Source organism: Garra rufa, chromosome 18 (genome assembly GCF_049309525.1).
Source record: "Garra rufa chromosome 18, GarRuf1.0, whole genome shotgun sequence".
Taxonomy (NCBI): domain Eukaryota; kingdom Metazoa; phylum Chordata; class Actinopteri; order Cypriniformes; family Cyprinidae; genus Garra; species Garra rufa.
The window spans coordinates 3454020-3478314 of NC_133378.1; the positions used below are offsets into that span (position 1 = coordinate 3454020).

Below are 24295 nucleotides of genomic sequence, written 5' to 3' on the forward strand. Positions count from 1 at the left end.
TAAAAACACTGACTTGTTATGTGATGTTTTCTCAATAAAATCGTATAGTTTCCTATTCATTCAATGGAATGTATGCGAATACTAGGGAATACTAATATGGCGGCGCGGTGGCTTCACTTTTATGACGTCATGAGCAATCCAGTTCTCTATTATAGATCAGTGTATATACCCCATTTTATATTTATATTTAATTTTTTATATTTTATTTATTTGTGTGTTTGTACTGGCATTTCTTCTTTTTGTTGATTACAGCGTTCTATAATTTTGTTAAAAAAAACGAAGCGCTCGAGCTGTCATATCGAGCCGAAACAACATCCGGTAGATTAAGCTCCGCCCATCTACGCGTTTACGTTTCACGATAATTGCCATTCTAGCCTTGTACATTATTTCTACGCTTCAATGGCTGTCCTCTTGCAGACATTTAGGATTTGCAATCCACGCGTGGAAGAATGACTAATCTCATGCTGCATGCACGACTATTTTGATTGCATGTTTGAACCAGTCAAAGGCTGCATTTCCTCTCTATTGCCGGGAATTATTTCCAGTTTTAATCGATTTTACACGAGATAACCTCAAGCTGGAGGAGACCTGCTGTCTGTTTGACAGCTCTCAAGTGCATCTTGATTTTTTTACTTATATTTTCTGCATGTAGGATTTCTTCTAAAGACAAACTTATTTTGTTATTTCCTCTGCAATCGTCGGAGCAACATTTAAGCTTGTTTATAATAACAATATTAGTAATTGCAAGTTCAATCTTTAAACGCGTCTCGGACAGCTCGTCCTTTGCGAACTGACTCCGAATCGTCGCCGCTTCATCAAAACACAATAGAAGCATCTGGATTTAAAGCAAGATTGAACTTTTCATTTGTTCAACATTTCTCAATGCACACAACGCCTGCATGGGAGTGAAACTCTCCCACACGGAAGTGACTTACACACGTTAGGCCAGTGATCGTTTGTGTTTTTCTAGGTGATTTTGTATTAGTTTTGTCCATTGAATTAGTTATTAAAATGATTCCTGACAAGGCACCAGGCGAGGATGTGTTACATGCTTCAGGGGACATCAAGAAAGAAGCGCACATCCCCAGCTTTGAGAAATACAAAGAGCTCTACATCAAATCTGTCGAATCTCCTGAGGGTGAGTTTCATTGATCTGTTATTTTGAGGGAAAAAGCTTTACTTGGCTGTATCTCAAAGCATTGTGCACTTGGTAGACAGCACTTCTGGACATCAGTACCCACCTATGATGAAGTTGTGTATTTTTTGTTATTGTAGGATCTAACCAGCATAGCTTCATTTAGTTGTTCGTGTATAATTAATGTGTTATTGTTATTAGCAATATTATTAAATGTTAAAACTGAGCCCACATGCACTTCCTAGAAATAAAACACCACATTCCCTTGTAGATATGCTTTAATAAATCATTAATCTTTGTTTATACTAGTACAACTCAAATAAAATATAGTATTTTTGCTTTTAATAATGTTGTTAATATGCTTATTACTGTTATTTTAAAAATAATTGTTACTTAGCCCACATTCACTTCGTAGAAAAAAAAACACCACATTTCCTTGTAGATATGCTTAAAATATTACCCACTGTTTATAGTAATACAGCTGAAAATATTGTAGTGTTTTTGTTGTTGTTTGTAATAATAATAATAAACACTAATGTTGTATTGTTAATGTTTTATTTTAAAAATACTTTAAAAAACATAAAACGATTTGTGTTAGTACAATTTAAACATATGACTTTAAGAATAATAGTATTTTATCAATGCATTTATTTTTGTTTTTGTTATTTTTAAAATACTTAAAAAAAAATAATATATATATATACATATATATATATATATATATATATATATATATAATTTTTTTTTTTTAGCCCACATGCACTTCATAGAAAAAGCAGTATTGTCTTTGTAGATATGCTTAAAAAACATTGCCCTCTGTTTATATCAATACATGTATGATGTATTGTTATTTATTTTTCAAATACTAAAATACATAAAACTATTTGTGCTAGTACATTTAAAATATAATGTTTTAATAATATTAGTATGTCATTAATTCATTAATGCATTTATTATTGTTGTTTTTATTTTGTAAATACTTAAATATTTAGCCCAGATGCACTTCATAGAAAAAGCACTGTTTTCTTTGTAGATATGCTTAAAAAACATCACCCTCTGTTTATACCAATGCAATTAAAGTATTGTAGTATTTTTGTTATATTTTGTAATAATAATAATAAACACTGTTGATGTACTGTTGTTGTTTTATTTTTTTAAATACTAAAAGACAACTATTTGTCTTAGTACAATTAAAATATATAGTTTTTAACAATATTAGTATGTCATTAATTCATTAATGCATTTATTATTGTTACTTTTATTTAGTAAATACTTTTATCCTTACTTGGGCTAAATGTACTTCCTTTTTCTTTTCTCTTTTTTTATACTAGTACCATTGATAGCTAAGAAAATTTGTTTATGGTTTTGCTATGGTTTTGCTTTGTGCATTAATGTTCTGTTGTGTCCAGAGTTCTGGGGAGATGTCGCCAAAGATTTTTCTGGAAGACAAAATACACCGGGAAGTTCCTGGACTACAACTTCGATGTGACCAAGGGTGAAATTTTCGTGAAGTGCATGGAAGGTGCCACAACCAACATCAGCTATAATGTATTGGACCGCAACGTCCATGAGAGGAAATTGGGTGACAAAGTGGCTTTTTACTGGTTAGTATTTGTGAAGCATGTGGTTTACTGTTTCAGTTTAGCCTGAAAGTTGCGCATGTGACATTAGGAGCCTTTTCTTGTATTTTGAGAGAGTTGTTACTGTTGTGATTTTCAATGTGCCTTTTAACTGTCATTTTAGCCAATGTTATTATATAAAACATGCAGAACAGTACACGTAATACCTCTGAATCAACATTGGTTTATGATGATTGCGCACGGTTCAGGATGTCAGTCGGTAATCAGCCCAGTTCTTTAAGCTCAAGATTGAACCACAGTTGCATTCAGGTTGAGACCTGGATATTTGGCCACAAACCTACATGGTTTAGATCCCTTCCAGGTCAGTAATATTACTGGGCCTGAGCTATTAATACATTAATATGGCAAATGCTGACAGACAGATAAATTTAGACTCTCAAGCTATTTAAGTAAATCATGGAAGCTTGAACAAGCTCAAGCCAATAGCCATGCACCTGCATGTGTTGCATCTTCATAATGTTTATTTCTTAATGTGCATTGCAATGGATCACTTTATCTGTGCTGGATGCCATGCAGTTCATGAGGACGTTTTTGGCAGTCATTGTTCATTAGCATTCAGATCGACCAAAAATAGCCTGCAAACACTTTACATACAACAAATATTGCTTGGGGCAGTTGCTGGTTCTCTGCTTCCGCAATGCTGGTTTAGCAATTGTGAAGTTTTCAATTGTTTCTTGTTACGCCATAAGTTCAGATCATTTCAGAATTCATTTTGAAATGCTCAAGTATGGATCTCGTCTTCTGCACTCGTTGTCTTTTGCCAGACTTTTCCGTTCTATTTTAAGATTGTCAGCTGACATACAAAGTCAAAATAAAAAGTTACTTGTTAACCTGGAAGGGACATTTAAGGACGCCTCTCGCACCAAAATAAGCATTATCAGAGGTTTACGGTAATTGAAATGTATCAGAATCAAACATTGAGAGTTAAAATGTAGTATTGAACATTAAGGTGAAACTAGGAGATGCACAAACATGTTTTATTAACCTGTTCAGGGTCTAATGTTCATACCTTGCTATTGAACACAAGTGTCATGACTGGTAATGAATTAACTTTGTTAGAAAATATGTTTGAAAGTTCTGTTTGAAAGTTTAGGGCATGTTATGCTCATAAAGGCTGCATTTATTTAGTCAAAAATACAGTAATACACTCAAACCAAAATGTATTCAGACACATTTCTTACATGAAATTTTAGTTTAGTTACTATAGTTAAGAAAATATGACAAGAACTGAAGAGTTAAACTGTGTCAGAAAAAAATCATCTTGATGATCTCAGATAACTTTGATAAAAATGTTTGTAACAAAACATGGTCAAGTTTCAAATCAAATTTTTGGTTTCAAAATTTTATCAATTTTACTGGTGTTCCACCGTATGAAGAATTTTATTTTTATTTTGCTATCCTCACTTACATAACTGATCTATAGACCCTCCACCCACTAGTAAAAAATATCAATGGTGTCTAAATAAATTTTGGTTGGTTTGTTATATTGTAAAATATTATTACTATTTAAAATAACTGTTCTCTATGTTTATATATGTCTAGGACTGCTGGATTTTGGCAAAAATTATAATCATGATTGTTTTGGTCAATATTGTAATCACGATTTTTTAACACGATTATGATAATAATCACCAAACGCCTCTTTTTGAAATATTTGTGTGTTTGACCGTTTACGCGTGCACCTCGAGTTCTGCTCTGTTTCTGAGCAAAATACACAAGTTTTCTTTCTTGCTTCTAAAAACACAACATCAAAGAAACATTAATGTAAAACGTTACATGATTTAGCTGATTTGCATGTGAAATTAGGCTTTTATGGAGGAGTGAAAGCGAACCACTAGAAAGGGGGCAGAATGTGGTGCAATAATCGTTTATCTCGATTACTGTATTTTCATGATCGTTTGAAGCCAAATTCGAAACTGAATTTCGATTAATAGCACAGCCCTATATATGTGACCCTGCACCACAAAACCAGTCTTAAGTCGCTGGGGTATATTTGTAGCAATAGCCAAAAATACATCGCATGGGTCAAAATTTTTTTTATTTTTCTTTTATGCCAAAAATCATTAAGAAATTAAGTAAAGATCATGTTCCATGAAGATTTTTTGTAAAATTCCTACTGTAAACATATCAAAATGTAATTTTCGATTTGTAATATGCATTGTTAAGAACCTAATTTGGACAACTTTAAAGGTGATTTTCTCAGTCTTTTTGATTTTTTTGCATCCTCAGATTTCTGATTTCAAATAGATGTATCTCAGTCAAATATTGTCCTATCCTAACAAACCATACATCAATAGAAAGCTTATTTATTGAGCTTTCATATAAATCTGTATAAATCTCAGTTTTGTCAAATTTAACCTTATGACTGGTTTTGTGGTCCAGGGTCACATATGTCTTCAATGTCACATGATCCTTCAGAAATCATTCTAATATGCTGATTTTCTGCTCTTTGCTTGCATTTTTTTGTACAGGGAGGGTAATGAACCTGGAGATGAGAAGACGGTGACCTACAGAGAACTGCTTCAGCAAGTCTGCAAGTTTGCGAATGTCCTCAAGTCCCAAGGTAAAAAAAAAACAAAAGCTCTTGAACTTGGTATAAGAGTGACCAGCAGCTGGTTAAAAATTTGACATTGATGTTGTGTATTAAGCTTATACTCTTTTCATTCTATTTTTCTCTCTCTGACCATCCAGGCGTGAAGAAAGGTGACCGTGTATCTATTTACATGCCCATGGTGGTGGAGCTGGTGGTGGCCATGTTGGCCTGTGCTCGGATTGGAGCGGTCCACTCTATCGTGGTCAGTCCTTTGTCATTTGCAAATTACTTAGCTTGTCTTCTCTTGGATTTTAGCTGCGTTGGCCAACCAGCTTTTTATGAGACATGTAAAAGCAAAGCACCCATACATGTTTTTCAAGTTGTGATCTCAATCTGACTTTTTTCTTTTAACAGTTGGATTGTTTGCAGAAAGATTTGGCACTGTGTCAAACATTTAATACATAAGAAATATCACAATATGTTGTTGCAACACTATATATACACTCTCCTTTTGTATGTGGTCTCCACCCAGTTTGCCGGTTTTTCTGCCGAGTCGTTGTGTGAAAGGATCATGGACTCTCAATGCTGTATTCTTATAACGGCAGGTAAGGAAAGTGTGCCAAAAAGTCGGATGTAATTTACTCAAAGTGTTTAATCTTATAGCAGATAATCCCAAAGTTAATCAGCTACATTTCCATCTACTGCAAAAGAGCACAGCGTTTCACTTTTGTTCACAAGTCTAGGGATTAGAAATGGTGTAATCGTATTACTGTCAAAAGCTGTTTAGCCTGCCGCTACGGTTTTTGAGTAGTGACTGACAGGGAACTAAATGCTGACAGTTTGGCAAGTTTAGAAAGGAGAAGGAGTTTTTGGGTTAAAGGGATGGTTCGGAGTAGAATTGACTTCATTGCTATGCACTCCGAAGCCCATGTAAATACCCCATCCGAAGTTTTTTTTTTTACCTTAGTCAAACATTTATGGAGATATTAGAGTTTTTCGAATTGCTTGTTACAGGAGTGAATGGTACATGTGATGTATCTCGTAAATTGCACCACTAAACGTGCAAGTAATCTTACCAAACTTGTACAGTAGAGTAAATAGGTTATGTACTCACAAAACGCCGCATCAGAACATTTGTAAGTCCACCATGAGTGTTTTAAAACACGTTTTACCCGAGAATTACTAGTCTCAAAAACTACAAATGGCGACACGTCGACGTCACTTCCCTGGTTTGAAAAAAGCACGTAAAAGTCCTCCTACTACATCTGTGTGCATGTCAACTTGTAGGAGGACTTTTACGTGCTTTTTTCAAACCAGGGAGGTGACGTCGACGTGTCGCCATTTGTAGTTTTTGAGACTAGTAGGGATCGGCTAAAACGTGTTTTTAAAACACTCATGGTGGACTTACAAATGTTCTGATGCGGCGTTTTGTGAGTACATAACCTATTTACACTACTGTACAAGTTTGGTAAGATTACTTGCACGTTTAGTGGTGCAATTTACGAGATACATCACATGTACCATTCACTCCTGTAACAAGCAATTCGAAAAACTCTAATATCTCCATAAATGTTTGACTAAGGTAAAAAAAACTTCGGATGGGGTATTTACATGGGCTTCGGAGTGCATAGCAATGAAGTCAATTCTACTCCGAACCATCCCTTTAAGTTTGATTTGGATGTGTAGCATAATCAGTCATTAAAGGGATAGTTCACCCTAAAATGAAAATTCTGTAATTAACGGAGTAGTTCCCTTTCAGAACAAAAATTTACAGAAAATGTGCTCTCACCCCCTTGTCATCCAAGATGCTCAAGTCTTTCTTTCTTCAATCGTAAGGATTTTTTTTTTTTTTTTTTTTTTTTTTTTTGAGTAAAACATTTCAGGATTTCTCTCCATATAATGGACTTCTATGGTGGCCCGAGTTTGAACTTCCAAAATGCAGCTTCAAAGGGCTCTAAACGATCACAGCCGAGGAAAGAAGGTTCTTATCTAGCGAAACAATGGGTTATTATAATAAAATTACAATTTATATAATTTTTAACCTCAAATGCTCATCTTGTCTAGCTTGGCAAGACGAGCGTTTGAGATTAAAAAGTATATAAGTTGTAAATGTTTTTAGAAAATAACTGATCGTTTCGCTAGACAAGACCCTTCTTCCTCGGCTGTGATCGTTTAGAGCCTTTTGAAGCTGCATTTTGGAAGTTCAAACTCGGGGCACCATAGAAGTCCATTATATGGAGAGAAATCCTGTAATGTTTACCTCAAAAAAACATTTCTTTACGACTGAAGAAAGAAAGACATGAACATCTTGGATGACAAGAGGGTGAGTGTTCTGAAAGTGAGTTACTCCTTTAATATGGTTTATTCTGGACTATATTGATCAGTCTTGTTGCCAAATTTCAGGATATATACTTAGTCTGATTGTAATTGTAAAAGAGACATCCCACTCAAATTATTATTCTGATATTAGACTTGTAGGTAAAGCTGAAGTCTTTGACATTGCATTGGGGTTGACAGTTTGTGAGCTTATTGTGAGCTATAACCATAAAATGCACATCTCAGCCATGATAAGACCAGTATCTGTTATCACCTAATAAAAGTTTACTGTTTTAGTTTTGTTCGGGATTATCTGTGAAAATGAGATTTTAGGTAAATAAAGTTATTAAAAGTTGTTTTATGGTGTGTTTCTCTCTCTTTCCTTCCCCAGATGGTTTTTACCGCGGTGATAAGCTGATCAACCTGAAGCTTATAGCTGACGAGGCGCTACAGAAATGCAGGGACAAGTATGATAAACACTAGTTAACTTGTAAAAACGAACTGTTGTGCAGTGCTTATCATATGTGCACGTACTCACAGTGACCACTTTATTAAACGTGGAAGCACAGCAGTAAAGAACCATGATAGGTGACTGGAAATTAGATGTTTGTTTCCGGTTTGGTTCACCAATTCAGTTCTTTTTTTAATGGCATAAATAATCAGACCATGTTCCATTAAGATATTTTGTAAATTTCCTACCATAAATATATCAAAATGTAATCTTTGAATAGTAATATGCATTGCTAAGAACTCCATTTGGACAACTTTAAAGGTGATTTCTTGGTATTTATACTTTTTTGCCCCCTCAGATTCCAGATTTTCAAATAGTTGTGTCTCAGCCAAATATTGTCCTATCCTAACAAACCATACATCAATGGAAACATCTGTTCATCTGATGATCAGATGATAAGTCTCAATGTAAAAAGATTTACCCTTATGACTTGTTTTGTGGTCCGGGTTCACGTTTAATTTAATTCTTTAATGTCTTTTATGTTGTCAGGTCTTTCACAGTGGAAAAGTGTATAATGCTGAAACACCTCACAAAGGAAGATGAGGCTTTGTCTGGATCGGTTTCACCCCCAGCGAAACGTGCCTGCCCCGATCTGCAGGTAAACCTAATAACTGCACCACAGCCTTCACACTGTTTTTTTTTTTTTTTTTCATCTTAATTTATTTCTTACTTATTTGGACATTTCCACATTACTACAGGTGTTTTTGTAGAAAGTCTTTAAACTAACCAAGTCTTTGATCAGAAATACAGTAAAACAGTAGTATGGTTAAAAAAACTGTTTTTAATATATTTTAGAACCTAATTTATTCCTGTGATGCAAAGCTGAATTTTCATCATCATTATGTCTTCAGTGTCACATGATCCTTAAAGAAATCAGTCTAACATGCTGGTTTGCTACTCAAGGAACATTTTTTTTTATATCATCAATGCCAAAAGTTGCGCTGCTTTATCTAAAATGATGGGGTTTTATCATCAAAGCCCTGTAAGTTGGCTTTCTGACTTTCTAGGCTAAAAAGAAGCCACACACTTTGTGCGTGAAACCATGAGTCAACGAAGAGCTGTCCAACTAAATAGGGGATAGATTCAGATGAAAAAGTCCTGCAGTATCCCTTTGTTCTGGTTTCTCAAATGTTAACACTTGTCCTGTACATCTCCTGTGGAGTTTTGAATCTTGCATTGTCCTGAGTGTCACAGATATATCCCGGTTATTAAAGGTTTTGTCACTGTTGTAAATCCATAAAGGCCTGGCATGATTTCTCTGAGCTGTTGTACTGAAGACCTTTGCAACATTTGAAGATAATATGTGTGGCATTCATCAACGCAAGATGACCTGTTTTAAAACAGTGATTCTAATCGTGTAAATTGGCCCTTTATATTAAATATCTTTGGCATTTCATTTCCTCCTTCAGTGTGGGTCCATGTCTGTGTGTCCTTTTCCTCTTTCGGTGTGAGTAATCTCTCCATTAACCCCCCTGTAGCAGGAGAAACAGAAAGAAAGAGTAAGGAAGGTCCGTCCCCCCCCACAGGTATTTCATGTCTCCTTTTGTGCATAACTTTTGTTTTGTTTAAACTCCTCCTGTCTTATTAAACCGGGTTTGTGTGCTCACGGGCGGCTCTTTGGATGACCTTTATCACTCTTCTCTCAGAACACAATGTGTCTCTGTGTGTTTGCTTTTGCAAATGCAATTTACACCATTTACACATGCATCAGATTTGGCGTTCATCCATAAGTTGTGAGCCGTCTTTATAGCCATTAATGTCTGAATACATCTTAGTGGATATAAAATGTTAAGTTCAGCATTAATAATGTTTGTGATTTGATCTGATCGCCAAGTCTGATCCATGGGCTAGCACTGAAAACCTTTTACTGTGCCTAGTAAAAGTACTGATAGTCACATCTTGTGTCCATGTCCTCACATAAACTTTATTGGTCCACTAGTGCACGATTTCACCACAAGCGTATCTGGAAAGCTCTTATATCATGGTAGTGACTAGACTCTAATTGCTCTCTCTTGTGTTAGCAGTTGTATGTGCTGAAACTATTTCCGCTCAGACTGTCTAATGGGTTTGACGGCTCTCTCTATGTAGTCAAACACTAACTCTCTCCTGTGAGCTCTATGCAAGTGCCCTTGTCACTTAAATAAACTCAAGTGTTCACGTAGTGTTCCCTCAGTCTCTGCATGAAAAACTAGATCTGTAGAGTTTCACTGTTGCGTTCATGTCTCTTTTTTTGTTTGTCCATTAGTGTTTTTGTGTTTTGTGTTATTAACTCAACCTGATCTTTTCAGATGCTTTCTCTTTCAGTTTTGACAGCTTTGACTAAAGCCGACTTCTGCGCTCCGTTCACTTTGGTTAGATTGAACTGAATGAATCAAAGAAGTCTGACTGAAATACCAAGTTGAGCCTCTAAATAAGATGTTATATGCATTATTTGCATACAACACTCTTTACATTATTTTTGCTGCTTTTAAGTCATTCTGGATTAAATGTATTTAAAAAATGCGTTTTTACCACCTCAAATACGCTCCTACAGTGCCTTGTGAAAGTATTCATACCCCTTCTGGTTTTTTTTTTTTCACGTTTTATCTTGCTGCCTTACGTTAAACTGTTTGTAAAGTACTTTTTTTCCCCACAATAATCTACACTCCATGCACCATAATGACAAAGCAAAAACAGAATTGTCACAACTTCATAAATTTATTAAAAATTAATAAACGGAAATAAGTACATTGCATAAGTATTCAATAATTAGCTGAAGCACCTTTACAGCCTCAATTTTTTGGGGGGGGTATGATGCAACAAGATTTGCACATCAACATTTGGCAGTTATCTGCCATTGTTTTGCAACATAAGAAAATGTGAAAAAAAATTAGGGCACTGTATATAAAAACAAAAACAAGCTTGTTTTATAGTAAAGAGGTTGAAAAGTACATAAATTCCTGAGTAAAAAGTGGTTTATTTTAGCTATAAAATTGCCTGAAATTGTTCTTTGCAACTGGACTATTTGGTGGATCTGGTTCAGTGTTACTGTTAACTATGACTAAAAAAAAAAAAAAAAAAAAAAAAAAAAAAAAAAGTAAAATTGTTAGTTAATTGAAATAAAGCAGTGATAAAAATAAATATTAGATGGAACAATGAAAATTAGATTTTGTCTTTGCAAATAACTGAAATACAATTATTACAAGTTTTTACAATTATTACAGTTATTAAAACTAAAATTAACATGACAACTAAGAAAAGAACAAAAATAGTTAAATAGAAATTTAAAAACAAATTCCTAAAAATTACAAAACCACTACTTAAACAGACTAAAATGAAAATAAACTCAAAATATAAAAATGCAAATTCAAAATATTACTGTAATACTACATAAACAATATTTACAAAACACTTATCTGGTTATGTGTCACTTGTGTAATTCCTGCTGGTGAAGTTTGCTCTGTGTAAATGGTGCCTGTAAACAATAATGTACTTTTTATAGATTGTGACATGAATTAAAAAAAAAAAAAATCTGTCCAGAAAATACTACTCATTTAGCCAGGTTATGAGTGGCTACAAGAAAAAAAAAGTACGCAACTTCACTTCGTGGCACTAGTTTTACAAAGCAATCAAATTCACTGACATGATGTCTACGATTTTGGAATGAAGTAGGAACTTCACTTGACTTAAAAGCAGCATTTGTTTGATTCAACCCAGCATCATTTACAATTTATGACCTTCTCAGACTGATTTGATAACATCCTGTTCCTTAAATTTTGTATTGTTTTCTGAAGTGTGACACCAGCAAGTGTAAACACAAGGCAAGTTAACTATGAATGCTCTCTGTGCTGTGATTGGTGCAGGTGCCTTGGAATCCTGAGATTGATATGTGTTGGCACTCTCTGATTGGTGAAGAATCAGAGGAGTGTGATCCTGTCTGGTGTGATTCAGAAGACCCGCTCTTCATCCTTTACACCAGCGGCTCTACTGGGAAACCTAAGGTAGATTCTCTCAAACAATCCTGTTCTCCTTCAACTGTGTGGTGTTTGCTTTTCATTTATGTCTCTTATTTGTCCCTATTTTTCTTCCGCTCCTTTAGGGTGTATTGCATACAGTGAGTGGCTATATGCTCTACACTGCGGCCACCTTTAAGATGGTGTTTGATTATCACCCTGATGATGTGTACTGGTGCACTGCAGACATTGGTTGGATCACTGGTCACTCGTACATCACATATGGACCCCTGGCCAATGGCGCGACCAGTGTGTTGGTGAGGGGAACACCTGATAAGCACTTTTTGTGTCAGATTTTGCATTGTTCCTTGTGCTGTCACTTTCTTGCAATTAAATCGATAGATCACTCAAAAATGAAATGTTGTCATTAATTACTCACCCTCATGTCGTTCCAAACCAGCAAGAGCTTTGTTCATCTTCAAAACACAAATTTGGATATATGTGACCCTGGACCACAAAACCAGTCATAAGGTTAAATTTTACAAAACTGAGATGTATACACATCATATGAAAGCTCAATAAATAAGCTTTCAATTGATATATGGTTTGTTAGGATAGGACAATATTTGGCCGAGATACAACTATTTGAAAATCTGGAATCTAAGGGTGCAAAAAAAATCAAAATATTGAGAAATCACCTTTAAAGTTGTCCAAATTAGGTTCTTAACAATGCATATTACTAATCAAAAATTACATTTTGATATATTTATAGTAGGAATTTTACAAAAAATCTTCATGGAACATGATCTTTACTTAATTTCCTAATGATTTTTGGCATAAAAGAAAAATCAATAATTTTGACCCATACCTTGTATTTTTGGCTATTGCTACAAATATACTCCAGCGACTTAAGACTGGTTTTGTGGTCCAGGGTCACATATTTGATGAGAAATTGGTTGAACTACTGATGTCACATGGACTATTTTAACAATGTCTGTGCTAATTTTCTGGGCCTTGAACATGTCAGTTACGTTGCTGTCTATGCAGGGTCAGAAAATATCTTAAAAACATCAAAAATATCTTAATTTGTGTTTCTGAAGATGATGTCTTATGGGTTTGGAACGACATAAGGGTGAGTAATTAATGACAGAATTTAAATTTTTGGGTGAACTGTCCCTTTAATAAAAACATAGTGACTCATCTATGTAAGCATTTTTGTATAATATTAATTTTTAATCTGTTTGTAGTTTGAGGGTCTTCCCACATACCCAGATGTAAGCCGAATGTGGGAAATTGTTGATAAATATCACGTCTCCAAGTTCTACACAGCACCCACCGCCATCCGGCTCCTGATGAAGTACGGCAGTGAGCCTGTTCAGAAGTAAGTTTGATGTCTGTTCTAGATTTAGTACACTAGGGAGGCTTTCCACACTCATGAAAAATGTGCAGAAATCAGACTCTTTTAAAATTGTGACTTTCAGACCTGGAAAAGTGGAAATGGAAATGAATAAAATGTAAAAATGACATGGGGGGGGGGGGGACACTTCATATAGGAAATGTACCCTACTGTTTAAATGTTTTTGCTTGGTATGTTATCTATCTATCGATCTATCTATCCCCAGTTGAGGTCAAAAGTTTACATCTCCCTTATAGAATCTGCTATACACTGTGTGCATAACTATTAGGAACGTTGATATTCTGTAAAAGAAAATGTGCCTAATAATTCTGCACACCTGAATATAAGGAGTTTTTCACTTCCAGCCTTCATGGACAATTATATATCACTTATAAATAATTAAATACAAAATGAATAGTAGTTATTAAGATTGATGTAGTTTGGAATTGGTCAAATGTGCTTGGAAATTAAATATGACCACAATATCAATGTGCCTAATAATTATGTCAGTTATTTTACCAAAATAAGAGGGATCATACAAAATGCATGTAATTTTATTTAGTACTGACCTGAATAAGATATTTCACAGAAAAGATGTTTACATATAGTCCACAAGAGAAAATAATTGTTGAATTAAAAAAATTACCTTGTTTAAAAGTTTACACCCCCTTGATTCATAATAATGTGTTGTTACCTGAATGATCCACAGCTGTGTGTTTTTTTTTTTTTTTATAGTAATAGTTGTTTGTCCTAAACAGTTAAACTGCCTGCTGTTCTTCAGAAAAATCCTTCAGGTCCCACAAATGTTTGGTTTTTCAGCATTTTTGTGTATTTGAACCCTTTCCAACAATGAGTGTGTGATTTTTAGATCCATGGGGTAAAAACTTTTGAACAGAATGGAGATGTGTACATATTTCTCATTTTGCCTAAATATTTCATTTAGTACTGCCCTTCAGAGGCTGCAGAAGATACTTACATGTTTCCCAGAAGACACAATAAGTAAAATTTACCCTGATCTTCAAATTCAAGAGCTCATAATGCATGGTTTTTCGAAAAACTATTATTTTCTGCATTTTGTATGATGCATCTTATTTTGGTAAATGATTAACAGTTTGCAGATTCTAAAGGGGGGTGTAAACTTTTGACCCCAACTGTATCTTTACTTTTATTTTAAGAAACTAATACCTTTATTTAGCAAGGATGAAGACAAAGTAACTGTGTAGACTTATGTTGTTACAAAAGATTTTTATTAGAAATAAATGCTGTTCTTTTGAACTTTCTATTCATCAAATAATTCTTAAAAAAGCATAACAATGGTTTCAATAAAAAAAAAAAAAAAAACATTTAGCAGCAATTTTCAACATTGCTAATAAATGTTTCTTGAGCAGCAAATATTAGAATGATTTCTGAATGTTCGTTTGACACTGAAGACTGGAGTAATGTTGAAAATTCAGCTGTGAATCACAGGAATAAATTACACTGTAAAATTTATTCAGTTATTTTAAACTAATAATGTTTAACAATATTACAGCTTTTTCTATATTTTTAATTGAATAAATGCAGCCTTGGTGACAATGTGGCAACTTAATCCTGATATAATAATCAAGAATAGCTGGAAAAGTGTAAATTCGTTAGTCACAGTGTAAAAACAGTGACTAGATGGCTGACAGTCTAAAAAAAACCTCTTTAAAACTCGCTTGTAGATATATATATTAATAATATTTTATTAACACTGTGTATATATAGTATATACAGTATTGTGTTTACAGTATACAGAGTAATGTTTATGAATAAGTATTGACAGTATTCTGTATATGTATTTGTTTTTGCCATTACTTGGTAATCTGTTATGCATCTAGGTCACTTTCTCCCATTTGATAATAACTACTACAATGATACTGTATAGTAACATTTGATAGTACTTATCTCTGTGTGTTATGTGATTGCTCTGTATTCTGTCTTGCACTCTGTTTGCTTACAAAGTCTGCAAACAGAGCAACGTTTATAAGGCCATTCGCTGTGCATTGTCTGCAGTGTGCTTTTGCATACAACCGGTGTCAGTGTGCGCCAGCTTTCTGACCTCAACCAGCAGTACACAACATTGATACAGTATCAGATACATCTACTCATTATTTGTTATTACTTTTTCCACATTTTACAATAATAGTAGACTTTTTTTTTTTAACTAATTGACTAATTGAAGTCATTTAAACTTAAGTGTCATGATCAGATCAGTGTTGTTTTCGTCAACGATGACGATGACGAAATCATTTCGTTGACGCCACTTTTTTTCATGACGATAACGAGACGATGACGAGATAAAAATGGCTCGTTGATGACTAAAACATGACGAGACGTGTGTGAGTTTTCGTTGACGAGACGAGAATAGACGAAAATGTTAGTGGGTGGTCCGTCAGACGTTTAAAATGCATGACATTTCTGCTTATTGTGCATGCCGATTAAAACTTAAAAAGTATCTGACGCTATGGCAAGCCGTTTTAGCATTAAATACTCTTTGCTATACTATTATGGCAAGCCGTTTTAGCATTCCATCCTTTTTTGTCTTTTATGTTCTAAAACATTCCTTCATTATTGTAATTATTGGTGAAAATAGTCGATCCGGAAGCTCACATTGTGTTGAACTATAGATCTGCTATTTTCAGAACTTATAAGTGACACTACCCAACAGCAAAATACTTAATGACCTACATTAATTTGTTAAAAGGCTACTTTTTTCGACTAAAACTAGACTAAAACCTTTTTGATTTTTCGTCGACTAAAACTAGACTAAAACCTTTTTGATTTTTCGTCGACTAAAACTAGACTAAAACCTTTTTGACTTTTCGTCGACTAAAATTGGACTAAAACTATCACATATAGAAGTGACTAAAATTTGACTAAAACTAAGAAGCATTTTAGTCCAAAAGACTAAGACTAAGACTAAATCTAAGATGGTTGTCAAAAACAACACTGGATCAGATCTTAATTTCTGATTAGTATTCAGAATGGTTTTCATGTTTGTTGTCGTCAGGTATAAGCGGACCTCGCTGAAGATTTTGGGGACCGTAGGGGAGCCCATAAACCCAGAAGCCTGGCAGTGGTACTATAGCGTGGTGGGAGAGAAGAGATGTCCGGTGGTGGACACCTTCTGGCAGACTGAGACGGTATGAGCCGTATTATGTTCACTCACACCAAAGCAGTAACATCCAAGTAGCTTTGAAACTGTCTACTGTAAGGTCACTTTTGTTTGTATCTTCCTCAGGGTGGACATGTGATGACCCCTCTGCCAGCTGCTACTCCCATGAAGCCTGGCTCTGCTGTGAGTGAACGTGATATGAATACATAAATAAATTTAAAAAAGTTTGGGGATGGTAAGATGCTTTTGTATTTGAAAGAAGTCTCTTATGTTCACTAAGACTCCTTTCACTAAGAGAAATCATTTGGTAACACGTTATTTTAAGGAGCAATTCTCACTATTAACTAGTTGCTTATTGGTATGCGTAATATTAGCATGTTGGCTGTTTATTTGCACTTATAAAGCACATATTAATGCCTTATTCTGCATGACCATTAGTAACTATTAATAAGCAGCAAATTGTTAGTTTGTTCAGGAGAAAACTCTGTGAATAGTGAATGTGTGTTATCTCTTCTAAACTGTTACCAATCATTTTAATATGTTGATTTGGTGCTTAAGAAACGTTTGTATCAGTATTGCTGCTAGATATTTCTGTGGAAATTTGAAACGGCGTTTATTTGAAATAGAAATCTTTTTTCAACATTATAAATGTCTTTACTGTCCCTTTTTATCGATTTAGTGCATTCCTGCTAAATAAAAGAAAAAAGTCGTGCTGACAATTTGTGCATTTTAACCTTTTCCAACAATTATCATACAGTTATTGTTGGAAAAGGTTAAAATACACAAAAATGCTGAAAAATCATAGAATTTGTGGGAGCTGAAGGACTTTCCTGAAGAACGTCGGGCAGTTTTACTGTTCAGGGCAAACAAGAGACTCATGAACTATCACTAAACAATAAAAAAAACACAGCTGTGGATCATTTAAGAATCAAGCGTATGTAAAATTTTGAACAGGGTCATTTTTATAAATTCACCTATAATTTTCTCTTGTGGACTATGTGTAAACATCTTTTGTGTGAATTATCTATTTTCAGGTCAGTACTAAATAAAAAAACAACATGCATTTTGTATGATCCCTCTTATTTTGGTAAAATATTTAACATTTTATGATGGTTAATGTTTTTTTCTTTTTCGTTCTGTAGACATTTCCCTTTTTTGGGGTTGTACCTGCTATTCTAAATGAGTCAGGGGAAGAACTTGAAGGACCAAGTGAGGGCTATCTGGTAAGTAAAATTCGAAAAAAATAAATACATTATTCATTTATTTACCTTGAGAATCACTGAGGAGCAGCTCAACTTGTGTGGTAGGAAGCACTCCCTCTGCATTGTAACTTTACACAGATCACATGCGATCACAGTAATCACACTAAAATATCCGCGATTCAAAACGGCAGATTCAACAAACCGCATATTAAAAGCGGCTAGAGCTCCTAATTAAATATATATTTTTATCCATGTGCGAGCTATTGAGCTCTGTGAAACAGCCAATCAGAGCGGAGCTCATTAATATTCATGAAGCTTCCAAATAACAGAGCATTTCATTCTAGGGACAAATCCTAGGTTGTAAATGGACCTGTAAAACCATTTCTGGAGATTTTTTGCCCTTTCCTATGCCATATACTTTCTATGTAGATATCAGAGAACAATTTAAAATATTATTTCAATGCATTCTATGGCACCTTTAAAAAAAGTTCCTTTTTTGTAGTTATTTTGTTACCATTATTTTCATTATTAAATGAACACTGTTACGTCCAAACTGACCTCACTTTAAATTCAGTTTTAAACCTTTTTTTAATTCCTTGTTTTAATTGTTGTGTATCTTTATATGTACAATTTGACTGTATTATTTTGTGTCCCCTTCAAAAATTGCTCATGAGAAATTGTTTATTGTCCCCCCCTACTGTTAAATGAAATTTACGCCCATGCGAATGACGCATTTCTATAGACAAAATGCATCTAAAAATAGTGGAGGAAACAGACTGAGATGCTGCAGGAGAGTTACGTGATCCAAGCTGCCCAAAACATGAGAATTCCTTATTTTAAACTTGAAGCTAATAGCGTAATGGCTTGCCCCGTGAGGCGCTTTTACAGATAAGTTTGCGTCCTCAGCATGAAAACTTTCAGTTTACGGTCATATCCTTATCTGTAAACGTCACAAATTCACACGAGCATTTCCATTTATGCATAAAAGTCCATTCTGAAAGTCTGTGTTAAATCTTTACTGAATGAGCGTGTCAGACCTTTATGAACAAAAATGAAGTTTCACAGAGCGAAACAAAAGAGCTTGTCTTCCTCAGGTGTTTAAACAGCCTTGGCCAGGTGTGATGAGAACTGTTTACGGGAACCATGAAAGGTTCGAAACAACCTACTTCAAGAAATTCCCTGGATATTACGTGACTGGAGATGGTAATTTGTGCTACGATTCATTTTCAGTTTTACTATAAGTGAGCATCATATAACTGTGTGAAGCAAGAGACAGTTCATGCTTTAGTTAATGGTGTTATACATCTGTCCAGGTTGTCGCAGAGATAAGGACGGGTACTACTGGATCACTGGAAGGATAGATGACATGCTGAATGTGTCTGGTGAGTAGAGAATGAGAACTTTTGTACATTTATTGGTCCTTTTATTTATTTACACAATACCAAAATGTCTCCTGTTTTGTAATTCCCCAGTGTGGATAGAGAAAATGTGTGGACTGGAGCTACAGATGCTGAAATAATGCAAACGAACGAGTTTCGAAAAAAGCTAATGATGAAATTCAGGCCACACATTCCAAACTTGTCTCTTGCCTGTTTTCTATCTCTGCTGATATGACTCTGGAGATTTACATTGAAGGGAGCATTGAAGTAGCCAACAAAATGGCCTGAATTAGAGCAGAAGCTTTGATATACTGGTGGTGGATCTGTTTTTTCCAGGGCACTTACTGAGCACTGCAGAGGTGGAGTCGGCTCTGGTGGAGCATGAAGCTGTGGCTGAGGCAGCAGTTGTGGGGAGGCCACACCCTGTTAAAGGCGAGAGTCTCTACTGTTTTGTCACCCTCAATGATGGAATCAACTACAACCAAAAGCTGGAGGCAGAGCTTAAAAAGCAAGGTATGTGAGAACAGAAGAATTTTGAGTCTTCTTTTAGTTGCTAAATAAAAGGCTGGTCACACTACATTTTTTTGTTCTACTGACTTCCATTCATACGCATGCGAATATGGGACGAATGTGGGAATTTTGCATTCCAAAGTTCAAGTTTGGTGAACGCTGCTCTGCATAGATGGGCATGGCCTCTCAGCTGAAATAAATGAACACAAACTTTAAATCTGATGGGTTGGAGAATTACAGTAAAGTGATGTAGATTATGTATTTTTTATAGCTGTCTTTCTAAAGCTACTATTTGCTATGTCTACTTGATACTTTCTCATTTAACAAAATAATAGCTTTAAATAATATTTAGTGGGTGTTTTCACAGCCAAATGTAGTTTTTTCGTGACTAATTAGATTAATTAATCGAAACGTTGTGTTTTTAAATTAGATTAAAAAAATGTAATCGACTGACAGCCCTAGTGTTTTTACTTTTTTGGGTTTATGTATGTATGTATGTCATATTACAGCACTTGTAGTGTTCATAGAAAATGCATGAATTTGCACATCTAGTGTGTTTGAAATGTTTTGTTTTTTTTCCAATACAACGGAAACTATTTTAAACCATCAATCTTTAATAGATAAAAAGCCACCCAGAAGAATCAGTTTTATATTATGCTACATTTTGTTTTATGTTTTGTTTTGCTATTTGTTGTTATGCTTTTTGTTGTTGTTTTTGTTTTGCTGTTTTATGTTTTTTTTTTTGTGCTTTTTATTGTTATGCTTTTTGTTGTTTTGTTGCTTTATTTGCCTTTCTTTTTTATGTTTTGTTTTATGTTATGTTTTTTGTTCTTAATGTTATGTTATGCTTTCCTTTATTTCATTTTTTTTGCTGTTTGTTTTGTTTTATGTTATGCTTTGTTATATTGTTGTTTTGGTTTGCTTTTTGCTTTGTTTTCTGTTAATTTTTCTATTTTAATTTTTATTTTCCTATTTTATTTTATATTTAGAGCTTGTGTCTACTGATTAAATAATGACCTGACAATTATGTTTTGCTTTTTGTTATTTTATTTTTATGTTGTGTTATGCTTTTTGCTGTTTTGTTCTGTTTTGCTTATTATTTTTTTTGTTCTGCTTTGCTTTTTGCTTTGTTTACTGTTAATCCCTATGACAACATTTTTCTATTTTAATTCTAATTTTCCTATTTTATAAATTATGCCTTTAAGTGATTGAACTAGTGTCGACTGATTAAATAATGACTTGACAATTTTGTTTGGCTTTTTGTTATTTTATTTTTTGTTTTGTTATGTAGTGTTATGCTTTTTGTTTTGTTGTTCTGTTTTGCTTATTGTTTTTTTTTTTTTTTTTTAGTTCTGTTTTGCTTTTTGTTTAGTTTCTTGTTAATACCCACTAAATTTGTCTATTTTAGTTCTAATTTTCCTATTTTATGAATTATGCCTTGAAGTGTTTGAGCTTGTCTACTGATTAAATAATGACGACAATTTTGTTTTGCTTTTTGTTGTTATATTTTTATGTTGGTACGCTTTTTGTTTTGTTCTGTTTTGTTTGTTTTTTAGTTTAGTTTTGTTTTGCTTTTTGTTGTTTTTTGTTATGCTTTGCTTTTTGCTTTGTTTATTTTTAATACCCACTAAATTTGTCTATTTTAGTTCTAATTTTCCTATTTTATAAATTATGCCTTGAAGTGTTTGAGCTTGTCTACTGATTAAATAATGACTTGACAAAATAGTTTTGCTTTTTGTTGTTATATTTTTATGTTGTGTTAGGCTTTTTGTTTTGTTATAATATTTGTTGTTTTGTTATACTTTTTACTGTTATGATTTGTTTTGTTGTTCTGTTTTGCTTTTTGCTTTGTTTACTGTAAATCCCTACTACAACATTTTCCTATTTGAATTTTCCTATTTTATAAATGATATCTTTAAGTGTTTTGAGCTCGTCTACTGATTAAATGCTAACGACTTGACAAACTTTTGTTTTGCTGTTTATGTTGTGTTATGCTTTTTATGTTATGCTTTTTGTATTGTTTTGTTCTGCTTTGCTTTTTGCTTTGTTTACTGTTAATCCCCACTATTTTATAAATTTTCCTTTGTGTTTTGAGCTTGTGACTCCTGATTAAATAATAATGACTTGACAAATCATTGATGAATATTTTTTTAGGTTCAAGGCTTTCTTTTTACTTCCTTTTTTCCCAAACAGTGAGAGAGAAGATTGGTGCCATAGCTACACCTGACTACATTCAGAATGCACCCGGCCTTCCAAAAACCAGATCAGGTATTAATATCGAACTATTTACTGTATTATTCACCGAAAAAAAGTTTTATGATGATACTTACGCATTTTTATGTTTTCTTAGGTAAGATCATGCGCCGTGTCTTGCGGAAGATTGCGTGTAACGAGCGGGATTTAGGTGATGTGTCTACGTTAGCAGACAGCTCTGTCATAGAGCATCTGTTTGAGAACCGCTGCTGTACAGCTGTTTGACCACCAGGGGCATCCATCACACCGCCAATGTCTGGCCCCCATACAAGCTTCAGTTCTGGAGGGAAGAGGATGAGTCTGAGCTATAATGGAGTTAAGGATAACGCTAGTGGGCAGACAAAATGAAAAAAAAAAAAAAAACTTAGAGATGTATAATTCCTACCGCAATTTGCCAACTTTAAAAAATCTCTAGGAAAACCCAAGGTTTGGGTTTGGAGTTTTAATTGCATTTTTTACAAGAATCACTTGTATGTTAGAAACCATTGTTTTCACCCCCGAAAGTTTATTTTTATTACCCGTTTATGATTTCCTCCTCTTTTCTCCATGTTCAGTTTATTTTACTAATCTTCATATGACTATACTGTCCTGCGTTCAGTGTGCCAACATAACCTCAAAACAGGTTATAATTTTTTTTCAACCACTAAAATGGGAAAATAAGACTGTATTTTTTTGTGTACTGTGTAATAGCGCTGTGTTTTGAATCTGTCTGCTTTCTGAACTTTCTATACAAGCCAAAGTGGCATGCATTAATATTTACCAGAATAACATGGTATCATGCAGGTGTCTCCAACGTTAACACTCAACTACAGTATGTATATTTTATTCATGGAATAGTTTGCAACTTTGTGATAAAGGTTAGTTTGAAAACTGATATATATTTCTTCAGGAAAGTTATGAAAGCTATGGTTGACTGCATAAAGACTGTATGTTCATTTGTAAACGCACTCAACAGGAGTAAATTACATTTCTGACCACTATGGTGGTCTTGTCGTAGTCCTCTGAACCGAAGATGACACTTAGATTGTTCAGTGGGCTTTCCATTCATCAAGTCATATTTCAAAGTGTTCAAATCTATTTGTGAAGGCATCTTCTCGAAACTTTTTCAGGAGAAAAGTGATCAAATTCCAGTCGTTTCATGAGTGTATGGTGCTCTCGTGCACCAGTACTGCAACTCTGGGCTGTATTTGTTACTATTGTCAGATTGATTTCTTCCAGCTTGGCATTAACTATTTCTGTTTTGTGGATGAGTATTAGCTGTCAATGCTTTTCTCAACCCTCTAAACATTTACTAGCCTATATGAAGAGTGACTGAATCTTTGAACTTTAGATGTTTTTTTTCCCCCGTATTTTCCTTTTCATTCATTTTCTTGTAATCATTTGAGCAAAACAATGTCTCAGACAGAACTGGGTGAATTAAAGTGCTGAAATTTTAAAACGGTTTTGTCCTTTTTCATGTTTATGGTTTTTTACGTGTGCCCTTCCCTTCTACTTTTTCTTTTATTTTCTTATTTAAGTTGCTTCATAATAAATAAAGCCATAATGACTTAATAAATAATATTTTGCTGCTATACAAAGGAAATAAGTAAAAGTAATAAGAAATATCTCTTGAGCAGCAAATCAATATATTAGAATGATTTCTGAAGGATCATGTGACACTAAAGACTGGGTGATGATGCTGAAAATTAAGTTTTGCAATCACATTAATAAATTATATTTTAAAATATATTAAAACAGAAAACAGCTATTTTATATTGGAATAATATTTTTAAATATTCTTGTTTTTACTACATTTTGGGGCAAATAAATGCAGCCAAGATGAATATAAGAGACTTTCAAAAACAGTAGAAGATCTACTGACCATAGTGCTCCAGATTTCTGATCTTCCCAACCAATTTGTTTACCAACCTAAAATAACATTCTTCCGAAATACAGTAAAAAAAAAAGTAGTTCTTTTATATTATTTAACATTTTGTGCACCAAAAACAAGCCTTTCTTTGAACTTTTGCTGCTGTTAAAATGCTATGCATAAATATAATTCAAAAGGTTACACCCCCCTTTCAGAATCTGCAAGAAGTCAATTATTTTACCAAAATAAGAGGGATCATACAAAATGCATGTTATTTTTTATTTAGTACTGACCTAAATAAGATATTTCACATCCAAAGACAAAATAATAGCTGAATTGATAAAAATGACCCCGTTCAAAAGTTTACATATACACTTGATTCTCAAAACTGTGTTGTTACCTGAATGATCCACAGCTGTTTTTTTTTTGTTTGTTTAGTTAAAGTTGTTCATGAGTCCCTTGTTTGTCCTGAACAGTTAAAATTATACATATAAGTTTAACAT

At 34.0% G+C, this 24295-nt stretch overlaps 1 protein-coding gene across 2 annotated transcripts; it reads left to right on the top strand.

Annotated features, from left to right (window-relative positions):
- Positions 1-1005: 1005 nt before the first annotated feature.
- On the top strand, positions 1006-23365 carry LOC141290846 (acetyl-coenzyme A synthetase, cytoplasmic-like). Of its 2 annotated transcripts, XM_073822981.1 has the most exons (19): positions 1006-1138; positions 2545-2739; positions 5247-5338; positions 5467-5570; positions 5841-5913; positions 8016-8091; positions 8625-8733; positions 9614-9661; positions 11978-12115; positions 12214-12384; positions 13315-13448; positions 16495-16627; positions 16726-16782; positions 17742-17822; positions 18896-19004; positions 19115-19183; positions 19517-19693; positions 21884-21958; positions 22041-23365. In XM_073822981.1, the coding sequence occupies exons 2-19, from the start codon at positions 2651-2653 to the stop codon at positions 22166-22168; spliced, it is 1863 nt and encodes a 620-aa protein (XP_073679082.1). In that variant the 5' UTR covers positions 1006-1138; positions 2545-2650; the 3' UTR covers positions 22169-23365. The 2 variants fall into 2 exon arrangements, with proteins under 2 accessions (XP_073679082.1, XP_073679081.1); XM_073822980.1 differs by lacking the exons at positions 1006-1138; positions 9614-9661 and having other exon boundaries at positions 2575-2739.
- The last annotated feature ends 930 nt before the right edge of the window (positions 23366-24295 follow it).

Bases quoted from the DNA above. Each gene is read 5' to 3' on its own strand.
- LOC141290846 (XM_073822981.1), top strand. From the start codon at position 2,651: ATGGAAGGTGCCACAACCAACATCAGCTATAATGTATTGGACCGCAAC. The intron at 8,092-8,624 runs GTATGATAAACA...TTATGTTGTCAG, and splicing joins CTACAGAAATGCAGGGACAA to GTCTTTCACAGTGGAAAAGT. The intron at 19,694-21,883 runs GTATGTGAGAAC...TTTCCCAAACAG, and splicing joins GGCAGAGCTTAAAAAGCAAG to TGAGAGAGAAGATTGGTGCC.